The sequence below is a fragment of the Telmatherina bonti genome (genome assembly GCF_933228915.1).
Source record: "Telmatherina bonti genome assembly, chromosome: 17".
Taxonomy (NCBI): domain Eukaryota; kingdom Metazoa; phylum Chordata; class Actinopteri; order Atheriniformes; family Telmatherinidae; genus Telmatherina; species Telmatherina bonti.
Window position 1 is genome coordinate 7,915,874 of NC_136615.1, and position 22,289 is coordinate 7,938,162.

At 41.3% G+C, this 22,289-nt stretch overlaps 1 protein-coding gene across 1 annotated transcript in view; it reads left to right on the forward strand.

Moving 5' to 3' along the window:
* The window catches only part of LOC306768474 (metal transporter CNNM4), a gene marked incomplete at both ends in the record, with an annotated part of 47,339 nt that overhangs the window by 15,243 nt on the left and 9,807 nt on the right, over nt 1-22,289 (forward strand). Inside the window, 2 exons of the mRNA XM_079256851.1 lie at nt 610-779; nt 8,827-8,923. Of these exons, the coding sequence (XP_079112977.1) occupies nt 610-779; nt 8,827-8,923 (267 nt within the window). The remainder of the gene's footprint in view (nt 1-609; nt 780-8,826; nt 8,924-22,289) is intronic.

Below are 22,289 nucleotides of genomic sequence, written 5' to 3' on the forward strand. Positions count from 1 at the left end.
TGAAAAGTCTTTTCCAACAGAACAGAAGGAATCAATGAAACAGAAAAATAATCATAACAGAAAAATTAATTCAATAATTCAATAAAAAAAATGTTGGTGGAAGTTTAAAGTCTAAAACTAGAAATTTAATTTGAGGAATAAATGAATGAAAATGCTTAGTTTATCCCAGAAGGAAAACTCAATAATACCATCATAAATACACTCAGTTTTATTCTTTCTTCCTGAACGCCTCATCTGGACTTTATTTTATTTCTTTTTATTTTAATCCGTTTATTTTTGTATTTATTTCTATTTTATTTAAATATTATTTATTAAAAATTTAATTTAATTTTTTAATTTAATTTATTTTTACTTTATTTTTCTCGTCTGTTTTTTTCCATACTTTTTTTTTTTTTTACATTTATTTATTTTATTTTTCATTTATTTAATTATAAATAAATTCAAGCTTTTGATGTTAAAACTGAAAACTAAGACCACTGTTTTTACTGATTAAATTGTGTTAATGAATTAGATCCAGATTTTATCCTGATGTCTTTAGAAACATGTTCATAAAATTGATTTTTTTATTGTCTGGCTGCTTTAATCTGAATCCTTGTTTCCCTCCGGCAGAGGTGAACCTGTTCAGCCCGTTCCAGATCACAGAGAAAGTCCTGCTGAGGATCCTCAGACACCCGGACGTCATCCACGAGCTCAAGTTCAACGAAAACGACAAGCGATCGCCGCAGCACTTCCTCTACCAGAGAGGCAAACCCGTCGACTACTTCATCCTCATTCTGCAGGTGAACACGTCCGCATGCTGTAAACGCCGTGACGACCGCGGTCCGGTTCTCTGAGAGACAGTGATGTGTTAGGAAGTAAAACTGGGATGGACTGGTTTGGATCAAATGGTTTAAATGGGATCAGAGGTGAGAAAAAACAAATCATCAAATAAAAAACGGGACGAATCGAGTAAAAACATGCAGGAAGAGGTGGTTTGACACGCCCTGACTTTCCCTGAGTGTGCAGATCTGTGTGTGTGTGAAACGTTTGACTCCTCCAGCGATGCAGCACACCTCTGCTGGTGTCCAGCTGCTGCTGCTGCACCGTCACGATCAGCTGATGACGTGGGAAAGTCACACGTCGGCGATGACGCCCCCATCATCTCTTCTCTGGTTGTTGTTTTGACCCCCGTCGTCTCTTATTACCTGCTACCTCTGTTGTGATAAACAGCTGATCGAGGTGGTGAGAAAGCAGGAAATAAATGTGGCGTTGAAAGGCGCAGCGCCACAGACGAAGCTCATCATGGAGGATGAACTGACCGGATCCTGCTTCTAACTGAGCAACTCGGAGGTTTTAAATCCTAAACTTGGTTCGATCAAGTCTCAGAGTTAGAAACCAGTAAAAATCCATCAGTAGAGCTGCGATACCTGGATTCACCATGGCAACCGCTGATAAAACCAATTGCTTCACCTCGTTGCAGCGAGAAGTTCCAATGCAAAAATCAACATAAAAGGTCGTCTAAGAGACGCCGGGATGTTGAGTCACTCCCTGAAACGTGCTGGCATCCAGAGCGGCCGGACCTCCAACCGTTCACACCGGATTGTTTTATGGCTTCTTCATTTCTCACTTTCCCCTCAACACGTCACACCGGTTCCTTTCCGAAATGTTCTGCACGTCACTTTCAGAAGGAAAGTTTCCATTTACAAAAAAAGGGGAAAAAAAACGTATTGTGTAGAAAGAGGCTGATACTGACAGCCATGTTCTGCAGCTTCAGGTGGGAGAGGACGGGTAGAAGCTCAGGCTTTCTTTACCTGGCAACAAGTTTGCTTGATGGAGTCAGTTACCATGGTAACAGATTCTTTGTGGAACAGAAAGCCCAGGTTTCCTTCATCTCAGGGTTAACATCCTCAGTTTCTACGTGACCCTCTTTGTGGAGCGGCTACAGCAGCGCCGGCTCGTTCAGAAAGCGGTGCGTTCAGGGCCTCGGAGTTTACAGCGTGAGACTGAGCGCTCTGTCTGCAGAGACAAGCTCCATCGCTGCTCGTGACGGTCACATGATTCATAGTGGCAACAAACCAAACCAGAAATGATTTCAGATTGAGCTTCGTGTTTGGCTGAAAACAGTAAAACCACATGACATAAAAGGCGTCACGTTGCATCGGCTCTTCCGGGAGGAAACAGAAAGTGATGAGCGGTGCAGGTAGCAGAAGGCTGAGATGAAGCCAGATTAGGTTCCGCAGGATAAAACGGGTCACAAACAGGTTTATCTAAGGTCTCTGAGGAGGAATTAGCACCTGTGCAGACAGACAAACCTTCATATGGGGGAAAAAACTTCCTCAGAACTTTTATTTCAGCGTTACAAGTCACTCTGAAACCGTTCAGATAGGTTTTATATTTATTTATCGCTAGAATAAAAAGAGCTTTTTTCTTTTTTCTGAGCTTCCTTTTTAAAATAAACAGATTAGTTTGTGCTGTTTGAGCATCAGAGAGGTCTAAAACACCAATCATCTCCTTCCAGGAGTGTGAAGCAGATTTTTTCAGGTTTAGTCTCTTTGCTAAACATTTGAGCCGTTTTCATCTTAAGATGAACTTTAAAGGGACGTTTTGCAGTTTGGCTGGAAGTTCATCCAGTTACTAACGTAGAAATGGCATTTAAACAGATTGTAGCGCAGCAACGGTAGCCAGCGTGGATCAAAAAGCCCAGGCGTGTGTGTGTGTGTGTGTGTGTGTGTGTGTGTGTGTGTGTGTGTGTGTGTGTGTGTGTGTGTGTGTGTGTGTGTGTGTGTGTGTGTGTGTGTGTGTGTGTGTTCGTTCTACTCAGCCTCGGATGCAGGTCCGTTCACTGCTGACTGGAATCATCTGCTTTAGTGCACCAGCAGAACACATTCATGGCATGAAGACATAATTCCAGCCTCACACACAGCAGCACATAGAAGGAAATCCTGTTACACCCCGATGGAACTGTGTGTTTACGAGGTTTCTTGAGCTTTCAGAGCCGCGGTAAAGTCTGACTAAAAGCTGGTGGGAATAAACTAAACTTACTGTGAAAAACTTGGTTTTCTGAGACTTTGAAAGCTGCAGAAAGCACATAAACATTCACTTCTGGGATTTAGCTGGATCTGCTGTTGTGCTAACTACGCTAATGAGTAACACTGTCTAATAAAACCCAACGAAAGCAGTTAGCATGAGGCTAGTTTACACAACACATGACACAAGCCTGCAACTTCAGCGTCTCTTATAATCTTCCTCCGTCTTGAGCTGCTTCCAGCTGGGGGAGGCGAGCTCCATGCTGGCGCTCTGGTTCCTTTTTCTCTTTCTTGATGGAAACGAATCCTGCGTTTTTGTAAATGACAGCAGAACAGATCTTCTAACTTACCAACTCTCTGGTCTCCGCTGGCGTCCCATCACCGTCCACTAGGGCTGCTCGATTATGATGAAAATTATAATCACAATTATTTTGACTGAAACTGAGATCTCAATTATTTAACACAATTATCCAGTATTTATAAACAACGCTGCGCGTCGTGGTGTTCTAGACTGCGTGTCGTACATTATAACCGTCTAATGGACGGTTCCGAGTTGTTTAATCTGCTTTTACCGCTTATATAGGAACTATTTTACGTTGGTCTGGATGTACGTTTTATACCAAACAACCGCTGTCAGGCTGCAGCGCGTTTCTCTCATTCACCTGTTAAATGACGGCTGATCTGAACCAGCTGGTTAACGCGTTGCTATGGTAACGCCCCATAACAGAGGGATATTACAGTGTTTGACTCGCCGAACTATGTATAGGAAAATAATGCAGCCAGTTGTCACTGACAATGGTATAAACTATGTTTAGGTGAACTTCCACAACCTACTGCAGTTATTCTACATGGACCTGCAGCCGGAGCCGACTGAGACTGGCCGCCTGGGAGTGCTTTAGGACGGGAGAGGCTCCCGCTGCTCCTTCCTTACAGTAACTGCAGAACAATATGTGCCTTCAAGTCAGTCGCCAAAACACCAGAAAAGTCTCCAATAACTCCAGTAAAAGTTGCTAGATTTGTCGCTTTTAACAAAAAAAGTCTCCAGATTTAGCGAGAAAGTCTCCAAGTTGGCAACAGTGTCTGAATGAAAGCAAAGCGGCTGTGGGAGGAGTTTACAGTACAGCGCTGCAACGCCAGAGACGCTCGATTAGCAGCTGAAGACAGCAGGAGAGGAAACTGCAGAGAGAAAAATAATCACACCCTTTTATTTTTATCATCGTTGAAAACCCAGATCGTAGTTGAGATTAAAATCCGATTAATCGTCCAGTCCAAACGTCTACTGGCTTTCAGTGAAAACGCTTCTTATTCCGGGTTGGTGCGGTTTGTCCTTTACCGGTGCCTGGATGTAGAAACCGATATAAAATTCTTTGCTTACCACAATGTGTCGTATTTTAGTGCTTTTTTATTTATTTATTTATTTATATTTTTATTTCTCACATGGTCATACAAAAGGTAAAACAAGACTTTACAGTACAAAAACAAAACAAAACAGAGCACCATGCTGGAAAAGGAGCAGGAAAAAGAAAATTTCTTGTAATATCTGCCCCTTATTTAAAAGGAAACATAACACACCAATAAACGGTTATTTGATTTTCTTAACTATACTCAATAAAAAGAAAAAGAGAGCATAACACAGCATGCCATATGTCTTAAATTGTTCACGTTTATCAATGCAGACATTGATTTCAGCCAGTAAGCAACAGAAAAAGTTGCTAAATGTCCCTTTAAAATTCTGCAGTTATTGGCTTAGTGGGTAAATTAGCTGTAAATAAAGGTTAGTTAATGTTTAAAAGGCTTAAATGCCAGTTTAGTCTGTTTTATTGCTTTGCTTCATGAATCTCGAACAGTCACATTCAGATTGCTTTCTCTGATCACCTCATCAGTCACAGATACTCTGTTTTTTATTAAATATGAATAATTCTGCTGTGATGCTCTGATGTTCTTACAGAACATCTGGAAGATGAAATGAACCTAAAAGAAAGTTGAATCCACAGTAGGATGGTTATTAATAAAAGCCAGTTGCCATGCAGACGCGTTGCAAATGTCATGGAGGGGGTCGGCTGCTCCTTTTTCTGCATGACCTTCAGCCAAACAGCCTCTTACATAAAAGATGGAGACAAATGGAGGGGAGACAGGGGATTAAAGGGTTAAGGAGGATGGAAAATAATAATAATAGATTTGATTTCTGGATCCCTTTCATGAGATTCAAGGTCAGTTTCCAGGAGCAGATTAAAACACAAAACGGGACATTTAAGTCACTTTACCAGAACGCTAGACGCAACAAAGTGCTGAAAAAAGTAAAAGTTTTAAAAAGTAAAAGTTTAAGACTAACGGCTTGCAGAGCGACTGATCACAGGAGGAGACAGTTTAAAGTAGGGGTGGGAAAATCTAATCAAAAAATTGAAAATCGGGATTTTTTTGTTTCACAATTTTAGAATCGATTTTTTAAAAGTTCTTTTTTTTTTTTTTTTTTTGAATGAAATGAAATTAATCTACAACAAAATTTTTGTCATTTTTATTGGTTTAATTGATCATTTTACTTGTCTTCTTGAGCATTATTGCAGCAGAATAAGGGTCTAGATACTGTGTTGTTTTTTTCCAAACTGAAATCATGAAAAATTACTACTAATAAAAAGTTTTTTAAAAATTCTTTTTGTTTTTTAATCTACGAAAATCAGCAATATCGAAGAATTTTGAGAACTGCAATTTAAATGGAATCGGCACCCAGAAAATCGTCACAGCCCTCGTTTAAACAGATGAGCTTTAGGTTTCGTATAAAGAGGAATTAGTCTGGAAAGAGTGGTGGTATCCTGACAGGACGTGATGGGTAGACTCAAGGCCGGACTATCCAGTGGGCATTATGGGCACAGCCCCAGGGGCCTATGGCCATTTGGGGCCCATGTGGTTCAAACACCAGCAGTTTGGACATGAAACAAATGCACATAAAAGCCAGGTAGTTGTACAACAGTGTCTAGTGTGTTGTGATTGGTACCATTGGCTGAGAGATGTTAGAAATGTCGTTTCACAGTGTATCATTCATAGTTTTCATCATGCTGCGGTGGGGAAGGGGGCCCATGGCACAGTCTGGGCCCAGGGGCCTGTGCACTTTTAATCCGGCCCTGGGTAGACGGGGTCCTGGTGACGAGGCCAGATGATCATTTCTGCACCAGTTCAAGCTGGTGTGGAAAAACAAAGGAGAAGAGAATCATCAGAGAACTGCAGGAAGGTCCTTCTCTGCACCAGGAGAGAAACCGGGATGGACGATGAAGACAAGTCGGCTCACAGTAACTAGAAGATTAAAGTGGAGATCTTATGGCGTTAAACTGGAAATAATGGACTAAGTTTATAAACAAATGGCTAAAGTGATGGGTGAGGTTATAAAATACAACATAAAATGGTTCTGTAAATGAAGCCTTTCATTCGAGACGACGGCTGATTTCCAGTAAAACTGCGCCCAACGTTCCTCTTCAGAAGGACTTTGTGTAAAATCAAGTCCAGTTTGCAGAGTCGCAGGTCAGAGGGTTAGGGGTTAGTAGCAGCTGTCGTGTTGCGTTGGCTCACAACTCTGGCTTAGCAACACCAAACAGGAAATATCTGTTGTGTAAACTGGAAATATGTAGATAAATCAGCTGTTTTAGAGGTTAGATGGAGGTAAAAAGTGTCATGTGTAACATTCAGCTCCAACTTCCTGTTTTCAGGTTTAAGATCAGGTGTGAGGTAGAACACACACGCAGAGGCTTGTTTGAAAGTGTGTGTTTGTGCTTGACGCAGCGTTGGAAGGCAGTGTTGACACCTGAGGTGTGGATAAAGTGACAGCAGACACTGACGGTGCAACTTGAGCACACCGGCTCCCGTTCCACCACCCAGCCACATATAGATGTGTGTTATGTTCCTCTGTCTTTGTGAGGTCCAGTTGGAGCTTTAGATCTTTGTGAAGGTGGTCATGCGGGCCGACCTTTATGTCTGAGGTTAATGTTTGGTTTTAGGGCTTAGGTTTAAAAGCCTTGTTAGGGGTCAAAAAAGCAGTTTTTATGTTTAAGGTCAGAGTTAATGAGAGTCCGTGCATGGATGGCAGCGCACACATGTAAGTGCTGGGGGTAAAGAGACACTGAGCCCTACACCGGAGCACCTGTGCCAGGATGTAATATTTATAGCATGTCAAAGTGTTTGTTACCGGCCACAGGACACGACTCTGGGATTTTGCATGGCAGGCTTTCAAATTATCTGACACACGGGGGAGGGTAACGGTCACAGGGTCCCCAGGTGTCCTGGAAAGCCTGGATTTGTGTAGACGTCTAGGATTGCAGTCGCTGCGTCCTTCGTGCAGCAGCCCTCTCTGCTGTGCTTCAGCTCTGCGTCTGAAGCCCCTCCTTACAGAGAAGCCCGACATGAACACGCGTATACATGAAATTCCAAACAATACAACCTTTTTGTGTTGATGCTTTTTTATATTCCACATCCTGAGTGGAGATTCGTTTAGATCTGAAATGGATGAAAAGAAAACGCTGAAACTGTACCTGAAAAACGCAACAAAGTTTCACTTCCTGGCTTATGATTTTCATCAAGCAGTTTACAGATTTCACTAGAGACCCCTGTACAGGAGGCAGCACGAGACGTGAGTTCAGAAGGTCTTAGCAGCACTGCTAACTTGTAGCATAGCAACATGACGCGGAGAAACTTGGCTAGGGATGCTACTGAGCATCAGCAGCTAAATCAAACTGTTCTAAGTCCAAGTGGAAAACATGAGAACGTCCCTGTCTGATAATTTCGCCACACAAACAAGGTGTCACATGAGCGCTGAGACTGCTGGACGCTAGCAGGTCGCTAGCAGGACGCTAGCAGGAAGCTAGTAGCCACAATCACACTGTCTTTGTTTGAAATGAACATGAAGGTCCTGCTGGTTTCCATGATGATGAAGGGTTTTATAATCATAAACTATCTTGGTTTTCACATCTTTCTGGACCCTCATGGTGTTTCTGAGGTGAATGTAGGGTCCAACCCTGGATTCTCCTGACTGACCACTGATAGAGGTGTCCATCATCATCAGCTGAAGGTTTCCTGAGATTATCTACCTGGTAAAACCTCGATTAAACACCTGGAAAACTGCTCAGATTCACTTTTTAACTTCTGCTGTAAAATATCATCATCCTCATCACATATTACTTTACTCGTTCCTAGGATTACTTTACTAATTTTTAGGATTACTTTACTCATCCCCAGGATTACTATACTCATCATGAGATTACACATTTTTAGGATTACTTTACTCACCCCCAGGATTACTATACTCATCCTTAATATTACTTCACACATTCCAAGGATTACTTTACCCGTTCCTAGATGAACTGAGCTGTTGTCTTCTGGTTTCTACTGAAAGTACTGTGGTTTTCTTCATTACATACATTTTCTACTGTGTTTCAGGTGAATTTACTCTGAAACGGAAACGCATACCTTTTATTCTGTAACTTCTGTAGTAATCTCACATGTTTCAGCTTTATTTTAAAACCACGATCATACATGCAGCGTTTGTAGTTGTGAAGATTCATTTCACTTCATTTTGGGGGTGTTATTTCAGACCAGTCGCGATGACGAAGAGTGAAGTCAAACTGTAAAAAATAGAATGAATTAATCAGTAAATAACAGTAAGTAATGAAGTACATCTTGGAGGCATTTCCATCCTACAGTCCTGCAAGACTTTCCCCTGAAGACCCCAATTGAAGAAGCTTTCTGTGTGTGTGTGTGTGTGTGTGTGTGTGTGTGTGTGTGTGTGTGTGTGTGTGTGTGTGTGTGTGTGTGTGTGTGTGTGTGTGTGTTTTTCCAGGGACGGGTGGAGGTGGAAGCAGGTACTGAGAACATGAAATTCGAAACTGGCCCGTTCTCCTACTACGGCGTCATGGCTCTTAGCTCTCCATCACTGGGTGAGATGACACACACACACCTCGCTTGCATGTAAAGGCACACGTGTGTGTGTCCTGCTATCTCTGTGAGGACCTTGACAGACAGGCTTCTTCGCCCTCTTTCTGAGCCGTCGTAGAGGCTCGTTCCTCTCTGGCATGCGTCCCTCGCGGCTACAGACTGAGCGGGGGAGAAGACGTGGCAGACGCCGGGATGCTGCCAGGTGAACGGTGGCGTCCGACCCGTTTGCGTGTTGACAAACTGCTGTGTCAGTGAGCTGATAGCGAAGGAGGAGAGGAGCAGAAAAGCCAATTGGCTTAGTCCGAATAGGGAAACACTTAGTTGGTGACCTTGTTGGGATCAGCGTCAGAAATCGAGCTGACACCCAGCAGATATTGACCCATTTTTGTTGCTGGTGGTGATAATGGAGGTTTTTATGGACTGCAGTTCTGCTGCTGTGTGTGTGGCGGCATGGAACGATCAGGGACGTCGATGGGTCAGCGTTTAGATGTGGTGGTTTGTGTGAGGTTTGTTCAGAGGTGCGTTCTGACACACAGCCGTTTGGTTTCTCCTCCGGCTGAATAAAAGCCTGAAGCGAAGATCCCGTCGGACGTCTGCTGCAGGTTTATAGATCAGCTGACTGTTACACCTGTGATGACCTCTCAGGCTGCTGAGAGGATTTGTGTTAGCGGTGGTTAAAGGGCTAATCCAACCATTTCATGCTGCAGCAGAAGCAACAGGGTGGGAAATGTAGCTGCTGGCTGATTATTTCTGCTTGATCAGCTTGATTTTAGTGGTAAAATCCAGTAAATAAACACGGTTTCCAAGCTTTTTGAAATATTTTATTTTCATTTTCAAATTTTAATTTTACAAATGAAGAAATAGCCCAATGGGTCAAAACAATTGCAACAAAAAATATTGCCCCCCTCCCTCCCTCCCTCCCATGCTCACTCAAAAAAAAAAAAAAAAAAATTGCTCCTGTTATAATTGCATATTGTTCAAAGGTACAAAATATATATGTATATATATACCACGATAAAGCCGATTAAAGTGCGATTGCACCTACATAGTCTAAGTAAGCTTGCCAGATTTTAACAAAAGTTTTATATGATTGTCTTAGGCTGTATGTAATCTTTTCTGAAGGAACACAACTGTTCATTTCTGCGTACCATTTGGTAAGAAGAAGGGGGGAATCAGACTTCCATGTAACAGCAATAATCTTTCTAGCCACTGCCAGGGCAATTTCTAGGAATTTTGTTTGGTATTTGTTTAATGGTTCATTAATTTTTATAAAATTTCCGATTAGAAGAATTTCAGGATCCAAGGGTATAGAGATCTTTATAATTTTGGATAAAGTGTCACACAAGTCCAGCCAAAAATCTCTGAGTTTTACACATGACCAAGTACAATGTACAAATGAGCCAACTTCTATTGAACATCGAAAACATACATTGAGAGTTCTGGCTTAGATCTATGGATTTTTTCTGGAGTCAGATACAACTGATGTAGAAAATTATAATGGATAAGTCTGTATCGTGAGTTTATAGTGGCAGATATGCTGTCCTTACACAAATCAGACCAAAGGGTGTCGTCAATTGTGATATTTAAGTCTGATTCCCACCTCTATTTGGATTTATACATTTTTGGTTTAGGACATTCTTTTATCAAAACAGAGTACACTTTGGAAACAAATTTACATGGGTCACCATTATGCAATAATTTTTCAAGATCCGTTAGAATAGGTAAAACAAAGTTCTTGCCCAGTTTGCTACTTAAAAATGATCGTAATTGAAGGTAACAAAAAAAGGTTTTGTTTGGCAAACTGAATTTTCCTTTCAGTTGTTCAAAAGTCATCAAAGATCCTTTCTCAAAGCAGTCCTCCAGTTTATGAATTCCATGTTGATTCCAAGTTTCCAGAGTCTTATTGTTTAGAGTCAATGGGATGAGATGGTTTTGCTTTAAAGGAGACTTCGATGACAGTTCGATTTTTTGTCCAATGCTTTTATGTATTTCATACCATAACTTACTGAGGTGAAATAGAATTGGATTACCTGTTAGTTTAGACAATATTTTTGAGTTGTACTTGTATATATAATCTTTATAACCATTATCTCTCAAGGAATGAAAAGCGATGCATATCCAGGATGGAACTGTGTCACCCTCAAACATGGAAAAAATAAATCGCATTTGAGCTGCAAAATAATATTTTTTGAAATGAGGCAGCTGGAGCCCTCCTGACTTATAATCCCATGATAACATTTCTAAAGACCTCCTGGCCACTTTACCATTCCAAATGAATTTCCTTACAGTTTTATTTAGAGATTTAAAAAAATCTTGAGGAAGAGGTATAGGAAGTGATTGAAAGAGATATTGCAACCTTGGCAGAATGTTCATTTTGATGCAGTTGATTCTTCCAATCAAAGTAATGGGTAGACTAGACCACTTGTGCAAGTCTTCCTCAATATTTTTAATTAGTGGGCTGTAATTCAATTTATAAAGATTTTTAAGATTATTATCCACAGTTATGCCAAGATATTTTACACCTGTTGTAGTCCATTTAAATGCAAAAGTGTTTTGATATCCAGAGTGATTAAATGTTGTAAGTGGAATTATTTCACTTTTATCATAATTTACTTTATAGCCAGAGACAGTACCATATAAATCAAGCAGATGTTGTAGTCGAGTAAGGGATTTTGAAGGATCTTTTATATATAACATAACATCGTCGGCAAATAAATTAATTTTATGAGCTGTCTGACCAACCACAAAGCCCTTGATGTCAGAATCTCGTCGAATCGCCTCCGCCAGAGGCTCAATAGCCAGTACAAATAGACTTGGCGAGAGTGGACAACCTTGGCGGGACGATCTACTCAGAGGGAATGTGGAGGACATCTGCCCATTAGTAGTGATCCTTGCTTTAGGCTTGTAGTACAGAGTTCTTACCCAATCAATGAAATTTTGACCAAAACCAAATTTTGTCAAGACCTTAAATAAATAGAGCCATTCCAGCCTATCAAAAGCTTTCTCAGCGTCTAACGCCACTGCTATGGATGGGTCAGACCTTGACTTAGCCAAGGGGATTACATTAAATAGTCTACACAAGTTATTGGCAGATACACGTTTTTGAATAAATCCACTTTGGTCGGGATTTATTATTTTTGGAAGTACAGCACTAAGTCTATTTGCTAGTAATTTAGAAATCAATTTATAATCCGTGTTCAGTAATGAAATTGGCCGGTATGAGGCACATTTCAGTGGGTCTTTATTCTTCTTATGTATAACTGTAATTATGGCAGTTGTAAAGGATTCCGGTAATGTATGTGTTTTAGCAGATAAATTTATTACATCAGTGATTAGAGGGATGAGAAGATCTTTGAATTCTTTATAAAAATTCAGGAGGGAAACCATCCTCTCCTGGTGCTTTGTTCGATTGAAGTGAATATAATGCTTTAATAATTTCTACTTGACTAAAGGGGAGATCAAGGTTCTTTCTGTCTTCATTAATTGTTAATAATTCGATTGTAGATAAAAAATTGTCAATGTGGGTAGAATCATCTGGAAGTTCTGATTTATATAACTTGGTATAAAAGTTTTTAAAAGTGTCATTTATCTCTGTTGGGTTATATGAAACTGTACCTTTTTCGGTGTGGATAGCATTAATCGTCCTATTACTTTCCTCAGTCTTCAGTTGCCATGACAAAATTTTGTGTGCTTTCTCTCCCAACTCGTAGTACCTCTGTTTAGTTTTCAAAATGTCTCTTTCAGTTTTATAAGTATTTAGTGTATTGTATTGAAGTTTTTTCTTAACTAAAGATTGATAAGTGTCATTAGAACCATTTCTTTGAAAATCCTTTTCTAATTGTAGAATTTCTTTTTCTAGTTTTTCAATATCCTCTGAGTATTTCTTTTTAAGACCCTTTGTATAGGAAATAATTTGCCCTCTTAAATAAGCTTTTAGGGTGTCCCATAAGATAAAACAATTGGGAGAGGAAGCACTGTTTGTTTCACAGAAAAACCTAATTTGGTCTCTTATAAATATACAAAAATCAGCTCTGTGAAGCAAAGTAGGGTTCAGGCGCCATCTGTAGGGCCCTCTGGGTACATTAGGGAAAGAAATAGATAAGGTTAATGGTGAGTAGTCAGACAAAATTCTAGATAAATACTCAGATTCCAGCACTCTATGAAATAACTGTCTGGATAATAAAAATAAATCAATTCTAGTGTGGGAGTTATGGGGGCACGAATAAAAGGAATAGTCTCGAGTTTGTGGGTGTATCTGTCTCCAAATGTCCATTAGGTTTAAATCTTTCATATAAGACTGGGTTGTCAAAGCCGCTTTTGATCTTGTAATGGTCTTGGATGATTTGTCCAAAGCAGGATCTAAACAGAAGTTGAAGTCCCCCCCTATAAGTACATGTTTTGTCCACTTGAAATTTTAAGAAAAAGATCCTGCATGAACATCTCATCATCGTAGTTGGGTGCATATAGATTAAGAAGGGACCATTTTTCTGAAAATATTCTACAATTAACAAAGACATAGCGTCCTGATGGATCAGCAAAGGTATCAATAATTTCCAAAGGTGTGTTTTTATTCACCAAAATGGCCACTCCTCTGGCTTTTGAATTGAAAGAGGAGGATATCACCTGTCCGATCCAATCCCTCTTTAGTTTTTTATGTTCCTGCGGGGTAAGGTGAGTTTCTTGGATGAAAGCTATGTCTACTTTCAACTTTTTTAGATACACCAGGACCCTTTTCCTCTTTACTGGCCCATTCAGGCCATTAACATTAAAACTAACAAACTTCAGAATCCTATCCATTTCGTTATGCCTATATAATAACTTGACAAAAGGCGTGGCATGACATGTATGTGGAGCAGAGAAAATAAAATAAATCCCCAAAACAAAAATTGAGTGAGCACAAAACCCTGTAGTACCAAACCCGAACACATGGCACACCTCCCATACTCTGTAACGGTCTCGTATACGTGAACAACCTCAAGTGTGATTAACAAGAATCTTGCCTCGCGGAGGCGCTCCAAAAAAATTACAACATAACATATTTTGAAGCACTCTTATCTTGTTGATAAATTATGTGAAAATCACCTTAATGCCCTAATGAATGAAAAATATCAATAGAAACATTAAACATATGAAAAGCAGGGCTTAGAACAATAATAACTCACTGCGCTGATTAAGTGCAAACTCGAGCCACAGTTTTTTTTTTTCATTTTCCAAGTGCGTTGTCCACAAACACTTCGGCGTCCTTCGGTGTTTTGAAGAACTTGCCTTTTCCATCCGGGAGCATTATTCTCAAAGTAGCAGGGTGCAGTAGTGAGTATTCGATGCCCATGGAGCATAGTTTCTTTTTCACCTGGTCGTATTCTTTGCGTCTTTTTACCAGAGTGGCGCTGAGGTCAGGGAAAAACATCACTGGCTTATTCTGAAACATGATTGAACCTTTGTTTGCCCTGGACAGCTTGGCGGCGATCCGCAGAATCTTCTCCCGGTCCTGGTATTTCAGCAGGCGTATCAAGACGGCTCTCGGCCTCTCCTGAGCGGATGGTCTCGCGGCAAGTGCCCTATGAGCTCGTTCTATCACCAAAAGCTCGGCGAAGTGCTCACGCCCCAGCATATTTGGCAGCCACTCAGCAAAAAATGTTACTGGATCATTTCCTTCACAGCCTTCACGTAGATTCACAATACGAATGTTGTTACGCCTGCTGTAATTCTCTAGTGACTCAACTTTGTCCAGTAAAAACTTATCTTTCGTTAGCTGGGCTAGCTGAGTGCTAATAGTAGCAAGGTGGTCCTCCGCTAACCCGATGCGCTCCTCCGTTTCCATGACACGGGATGTCAGACCATCAAGCAAGCCCCTCAGTCCAGAAATTGACTCGTGAATCTCTGCTGTTCGTGTGTCCATCTTATTGGAGAGGGCTTGGTTTCCAGCTCGTATCTCTCGAAGTACAAGGGCCATGTCCACATCTAAATGTTCGAGCGCCATCTTGCTAGCTTCTTCCTGTGAGCTCTCTTCTTGACACGACAAAACATGCTCATTTGTCGAGTTGCCTTGCTTATTTTTAGATCGTAAGTCCATGGTGCAGGTTATTAATCAGAATATCTGCAGATTTTGTTGCTTCAGCGAGTTTAAGAGTGATTCCAAGGATAAATTACAGGAGAGCGCTCCAAACCAGCGTCCACCTAGCTCCGCTGCATCACGTGACCTCCAACATGGTTTCCAAGCTTTTTGAGTCGCCAGAAACAGGCTGAAATAAACTGTAAGGATTGCATGGATATTTTTAAATCAAATCAAACTTTATTTCTGGAGCACTTTTCATGCCTCAGGCAACACAAAGTGCTTTACAGGATAAAATCAAGTCATAAGGATTAAAACAAACAGTGGATAAAAAGGCATTTAAAAATAATAGACACAAGCTCTTTCCACACACTCACACACACACACACATGGACATAGAGCAAAGAACCCCCCCCACACCCACACACACACACCCACCCACATTCCGCGAAAAACATCATTCCCTGAATACTGTCTCTTTAACTGAATTCTGGTTAATAAAACAACTAAAAACATTCAGTAAGTGATAAAAATTCTGACTTGGTGCTGATTTGAGGAGACAATACCTCGGGATCCATCCACACCAGGAGCCAGTCCCCCGCATGCTCATAGGGGCCGCTGCCACAGCAACCGCACAACTCCCAGGCAGGAACGGGGCCACCCCGCAGCCGTGAAGCTGCAGTGGTGGACCCGGCGCCACCCAAACAGCAGCGGTCGTCATGACAACAGCCCCCAGACCAAACAGGCAGGGCCCCCAGCGTGCTGGATCCCCATAAGGAAAACACTGGAGTTAAAACCAGAAGATGAATAACCTTAAGAAGCAGTAAGAAATAAGAGCAACAATAAAAGAAAATATACATATATACAGAGAAGGACTTCACAATAATGTATTAAAAATAAGAAATCTAATAAAACAATTTAAAAATAAATAATAAATCAAGTGAATTAAGATAAGTAAATAAAATAAAATAAAATTCAGTTAAATGCTAAGCTAAAAAGGTGTGTCTTGAGCCTCTTCTTAAAAACATCAACAGTCTCCGCGGCCCTGAGGCTCTCTGGCAGGCTGTTCCACAGTCCAGGACCATAACAGTGGAAAGAGGTCTCACCGTATGTCTTAGTTCTGACTTTAGGAACCACTAAAAGGCCGGTACCAGAGGACCTCAGGGTCCGCGAAGGCTCATAATTAAAAAGAAGGTCGGATAAATAAGAAGGCCCAAGACCATTAAGGCATTTATAAACAAATAAAAGAATCTTAAAATCAATCCTGAAGCGCACAGGACCATTTTAGGACCATTTGAAGTCAGGATGTGTTTTGAGGACTTCTGATGTTGTTGGTTTGTTCTGTTACAAGCCAGACATTTACACGAGGAGCTGAAGGAAGAATGGCATCACGTTGAGCTTTGGATCTACGCTGTTTAGTCCAAAGATGCAGAAACATGAGTAGATGTGTCTCATCAGGACCCGTAATCCAGACGTTTGTTCTTCCCATGTCTGATGCTGCATCTGAGGCGTCTTTTCTCTCTTTTCACATCAGATTTAAACTTTTTGAAGAAACTTTTAGCCAAACCAACGTCCCAGGAGGTAATGGAGGTTTACCCCACAAGGTGGCGCCGCCACCCAACACACAGCTCTGCTCGACGTCCCTTCACGCCTTCTGATCTGTCTGCAGCAGAAACCTTTAGACACACTCTGACACAGACAGAAGATTCCTACACACACTCTGACACAGACAGAAGATTCCTACACACACTCTGACACAGACAGAAGATTCCTACACACACTCTGACACAGACAGAAGATTCATACACACACTCCGACACAGACAGAAGATTCCTACACACACTCTGACACAGACAGAAGATTCCTACACACACTCTGACACAGACAGAAGATTCCTACACACACTCCGACACAGACAGAAGATTCCTACACACACTCCGACACAGACAGAAGATTCCTACACACACTCTGACACAGACAGAAGATTCCTACACACACTCTGACACAGACAGAAGATTCATACACACACTCTGACACAGACAGAAGATTCCTACACACACTCTGACACAGACAGAAGATTCCTACACACACTCTGACACAGACAGAAGATTCCTACACACACTCTGACACAGACAGAAGATTCCTACACACACTCCGACACAGACAGAAGATTCCTACACACACTCCGACACAGACAGAAGATTCCTACACACACTCCGACACAGACAGAAGATTCCTACACACACTCCGACACAGACAGAAGATTCATACACACACTCTGACACAGACAGAAGATTCCTACACACACTCTGACACAGACAGAAGATTCCTACACACACTCTGACACAGACAGAAGATTCCTACACACACTCTGACACAGACAGAAGATTCCTACACACACTCTGACACAGACAGAAGATTCATACACACACTCTGACACAGACAGAAGATTCCTACACACACTCTGACACAGACAGAAGATTCATACACACACTCTGACACAGACAGAAGATTCCTACACACACTCTGACACAGACAGAAGATTCATACACACACTCTGACACAGACAGAAGATTCATACACACACTCTGACACAGACAGAAGATTCATACACACACTCTGACACAGACAGAAGATTCCTACACACACTCTGACACAGACAGAAGATTCATACACACACTCTGACACAGACAGAAGATTCATACACACACTCTGACACAGACAGAAGATTCCTACACACACTCTGACACAGACAGAAGATTCCTACACACACTCTGACACAGACAGAAGATTCCTACACACACTCTGACACAGACAGAAGATTCCTACACACACTCCGACACAGACAGAAGATTCCTACACACACTCCGACACAGACAGAAGATTCCTACACACACTCCGACACAGACAGAAGATTCCTACACACACTCCGACACAGACAGAAGATTCCTACACACACTCTGACACAGACAGAAGATTCCTACACACACTCTGACACAGACAGAAGCCTGAATCAGTCTGAACACAGAGAAAAGGTGCGTTGGATGCTCTGCGTGCGCTTCAGACCGTTTATTTAGTGAAAAACCAGGAATTTCTCATTATTTGCAGTGAGAAATGACTGGTTTTGCCTCTGAAATGCCGAGCAGACAATCAGGTGATGTTTTATCATCTACAAGAACTGCTGACTGAAGCTGCAACGCTGAGACTGACGTCCAGGCGTGTCCGGTGGAGTGAAGAGGACGGATGCTGAGACACATGGACACACTTCCACAGCGGTGCAGGAGAGACGTGTGGCGTGTGCGTCAGCTGCACAGCTCGGCTTTTGTGTGGAGGGTGGGAAAAGCCTCCAGGAGGAGGTGCTGCTGGTGTGGTTAGCTGGACTCCCTGCAGCAGTGGAGCGCCCCCTGCTGGTGTCTGCCTTCCTAATCTGAGCGATTCTCACTGCAGGACGTCTTCATCAATCTGATTTATTTATTTCATATTTAAAATATTAGCTTCGTTCTTTACAAAAATCAGTACAAGCATAAATTTTAAACATTTGAATGACAAAGAGCAGAAATGTGTCTTGGATATGTCGGATCTTCTGGGTCTTCAGTGCAGCCGATTCGCTGATTTTCAGCCCAATCTGCTGTTTTTGCTCTGAACGTGATTATAAGGAGCTACGGTTCAGTTTTAAGTTATTTCATGAATCTTTTTTCATTAAAATGCATAAAAATTAAACTGAAAAATATTTATAAAATATTTTTATGATTTATCAATAAACGTTATATAGATTTATTTATTTCACTTTAGTATTGAAGTCTAATTTTTCAGATTTATGCATCAAAACTGCAAACTCCGACCAGGAGGGGGGGGCTCTATATGAGACCCTCTTTTCCAGGAAACCTCCTGACAAAGAAACGTTGCTAAAATGTGTATTTTTGTGGATGGTTTTCAGGCGGTGAAGCTGGACGCAGACTGCGATGCGTTTCCAGAAGGTTCCTGCGGTTCCGTTTGGGCGTCTCTGGCTTTAGTTTCAGTTTCAGTAAATAAAACACAACCTGGAATTTGCTGCAGGATGTTTTACCTCCGTGTTGCTTCAGTTCCTTTTATTTGACTGAATTTCTGAGCAGTGTGTGTCTCGTGTCGGTCGGCAGTAAATCATCTCGTCATGTTTTTAATCAGGATTTTAGATCAGGCTGATGATGGAGTAATATCTTTTTTTTTAATAAGAATAAAGTAGTTTTCTGCCTGATCTGTGTTTTCCTCTGAGCTGGATGTGTTTCTTCATCACTCCTGCTGTCCAGCCGCCAACACAGCAGATCTCATGTATCAAGCTGTTTAAGTCTCTGACTCTTCTGGATGTTTCTTTCATGGATTAGTTTATTTTATTTTTATTTGACAGGGACAAGTACGCTCCATGAATGATGGCACATTCTACAGCATTTTAGCCAAGGCTAATTTTCAATACCTGTCCCTAGTTGGGCTTTTACACAGTAAGAAAGTATACACAGATTACATTGCATTGGGAAAATTAAAAGTTACACATATGTGGCTTTTATATATACATACAAAATACAAATACTTATACAGTGGGGCTCCAAAGTTTGGGCACCCCTGGTAAAAATATATTTTAATGTGCAAATAAGGAGCTTTAAAAAGATGGAAAATCTCGAAAAGGCATCAAAGTACAGTTTAGACAATCATATAACATGTCAAAAAAAAAGTTACATCTTATTTCCATCATTTAAACCTTCAAAATAACAGAAAACAAAATATGGCGTCTGTAAAAGTTTGGGCACCCTGCAGAGTTAGTACCTTTTACTCCCACATTTGGACAGCTGAGCACCTGACAGTGTCCTGGATTGTTTACATTTAGTGTCTAGAAAGACCAGGTGATGTCAGTCTCAAAGGTTTTAAATGCCCAGCCTTATCTGACCTCGCCTCAACAATCGGCACCATGGGTTCCTCTAAGCAGCTGTCAAGAACACTGAAACTGAAAATAGTTGATGCTTGCAAAGCAGGAGAAGGGTGTAAGAAAATAGCAAAGTGTTTTCAGATGCTAATATCCTCTGTTCCAAATGTTTCATGAAATGGCAGTCATTGGGAACAGTGCAAGTTAAAGCAAGATCTGGAAGACCAAAGAAAATATCAGACAGAACAGCTCGCAAGATTGTAAGAAAAGCAAGTCAAAACCCAAGTTTGACTGCATGATGCCTCCAGGAAGATCTGGCTAATACTGGAGTCATGGTACACCATTTCACTATAAAGAGGTACTTGTACAAATATGGCCTCCATGGAAGAGTCATTAGAAGGAAACCCTTTTTTATGTCCTTACCACAAAAATCTGCATTTGAAGTTTGCAAAGGAACATATAGACAAGCCTGATGCATTTTGGAAACAAGTTCTGTGGATTGATGAGGTTAAAATTTAACTTTTTGGCCGACTTTTGAACGACGGTTCCTTGCAGCTAATTTTTTGTTAAAACATGTTAAGGTTTCCGAGCTAAAAGCAAGCCGCTGACGTTGACATGCAGTAGCAGAGAACGTGTGTGATGTGTCATGTTTCATCCTGCTGCTTCCTCTAGCTGCAAAACTCTTCAGAAATGAGGAGGATGAAGTGGCTTTTGGTGGAGTGCCGTGACGAGACATCTACATGCCTGAAACGTTTAATAACTGTGTTGTTTATGTGTTAATATGATAAGTTAAGGTTCTGATTTAATGAATATATCTCTCCATTCATGGTTTAACCCTGGTGAAATCCCAGATTTATTTGATAAATGTGGATTATACATAGTTTTTACAGCCATATGGTGACCCCCAGAGTGAGAGGCACCGAGTTCCAGGATGTATGGTGAGTTGTATGATGTCAGAAAGTCAGCAGAACACAGGTCATCATAAATATTTCATTATTAAATCCATTGATCTGTTGAGAGATTGCCAGACAGACAGACAGATGGAGCTTTATTCATCCCTCACTGAGGACATGTGGTGTTGCAGACATGGTCTAAGTAGGACCAAACTAAGAAAAGACAGACTCAGATGTATTTACATTGTGGATAATGGAGCAGAAGAGCAGTTACTGACATATAGGAACATATAGACAAGCCTGATGCTTTTTGGAAACAAGTTCTGTGGACTGATGGGGTTAAAATTGAACTTTTTGGCTAGAATGAGCACAGGTACATTTGGAGAAGAAAGGGCACAGAATTTAATCAAGAAATTAAATTGCATGTGTGAAGGCAAAGTGACACTTTAGACCAGTAAGTATCAATCTGTGCAGTTATGATGCCTGGATGCAGCAGGAGGATGAGCTCTGCTGCAGGTGGTGTGTGATCAGCTGTCCTCTCCGTCATGCATCTGGCCTGGAGAACATGTGTTACGTGTTGATGGATCGCTGTAACCATGAAGTTGTGATGCTGTGATGTCTCTTCTTCTGCTTTTTGTTGTGGAGCTTCATGTGTTTAATTGTTGTCAACAAACAGCAAACACTCGACCTTTTCTCATCCGGAACCAGCTGGATTTACCAGTAAGATCTGGGGTTGCTCCAGTTGGTCTGAACCCGGTTCCACCACTTCATGAGTCAACTAGTTTCTTTTTCTCCTTTTCTCTGTTGGTACGAACATATTCCACCATGACAAAGTCCAGATTCACCAGTATCAAACTGAAACAGTGGTTCAGGAAGCAGAAGCATCATTTTCAGTTTGTGCGCCACGGGGCAACTATCCGTGCAGTCGCATCAGCAAAGATGCAGGAAAGACAACTTTCACTTTCATTTTTTTCTTATTAACCACGCCCTCCCACATTTTTCAACCAAACACACAATTCTGCTCAGAGTCCCACAGGAAGTACATAAAACTGCAGTTCCCCCTTCATCCACTAGGGGCTCTAAAACAGAGCAAATCCCCATAGACTCCCATGTTAAAAAGACCGACTTCACAGCAGAAATAAACATGTTTACAGCAGGAATAAACATGTTTACAGCCTGGTTCAAAAATCATTTTAGGTTTAATGGGTCAGGTTTACCTTCATGACAACTGTGGGGGGAGTGAATTTTTTTCTCACTCGCCAATTTAAAAGTAATTTAATCTAGAAATTCGGCATAATTAGGGGCGTGTCCTTTTGATTGACAGGTACCTGATATCCAGTAGCAATAAGTCAAAGTGTAGCAGAACTCCAGATTTTAGCTATTTTATCAGCGTGATTTAGCTTAAACCGCCTTTAGCTGGTTAGCTCCTATTAGCTCGGTTAGCGCAGAGCTACAGGCAGTTTGGAGATTGATAGATGTCAATCACCCCACCCCCCCTCGCTCACAACCACCCTCTCAGCTGCACATCT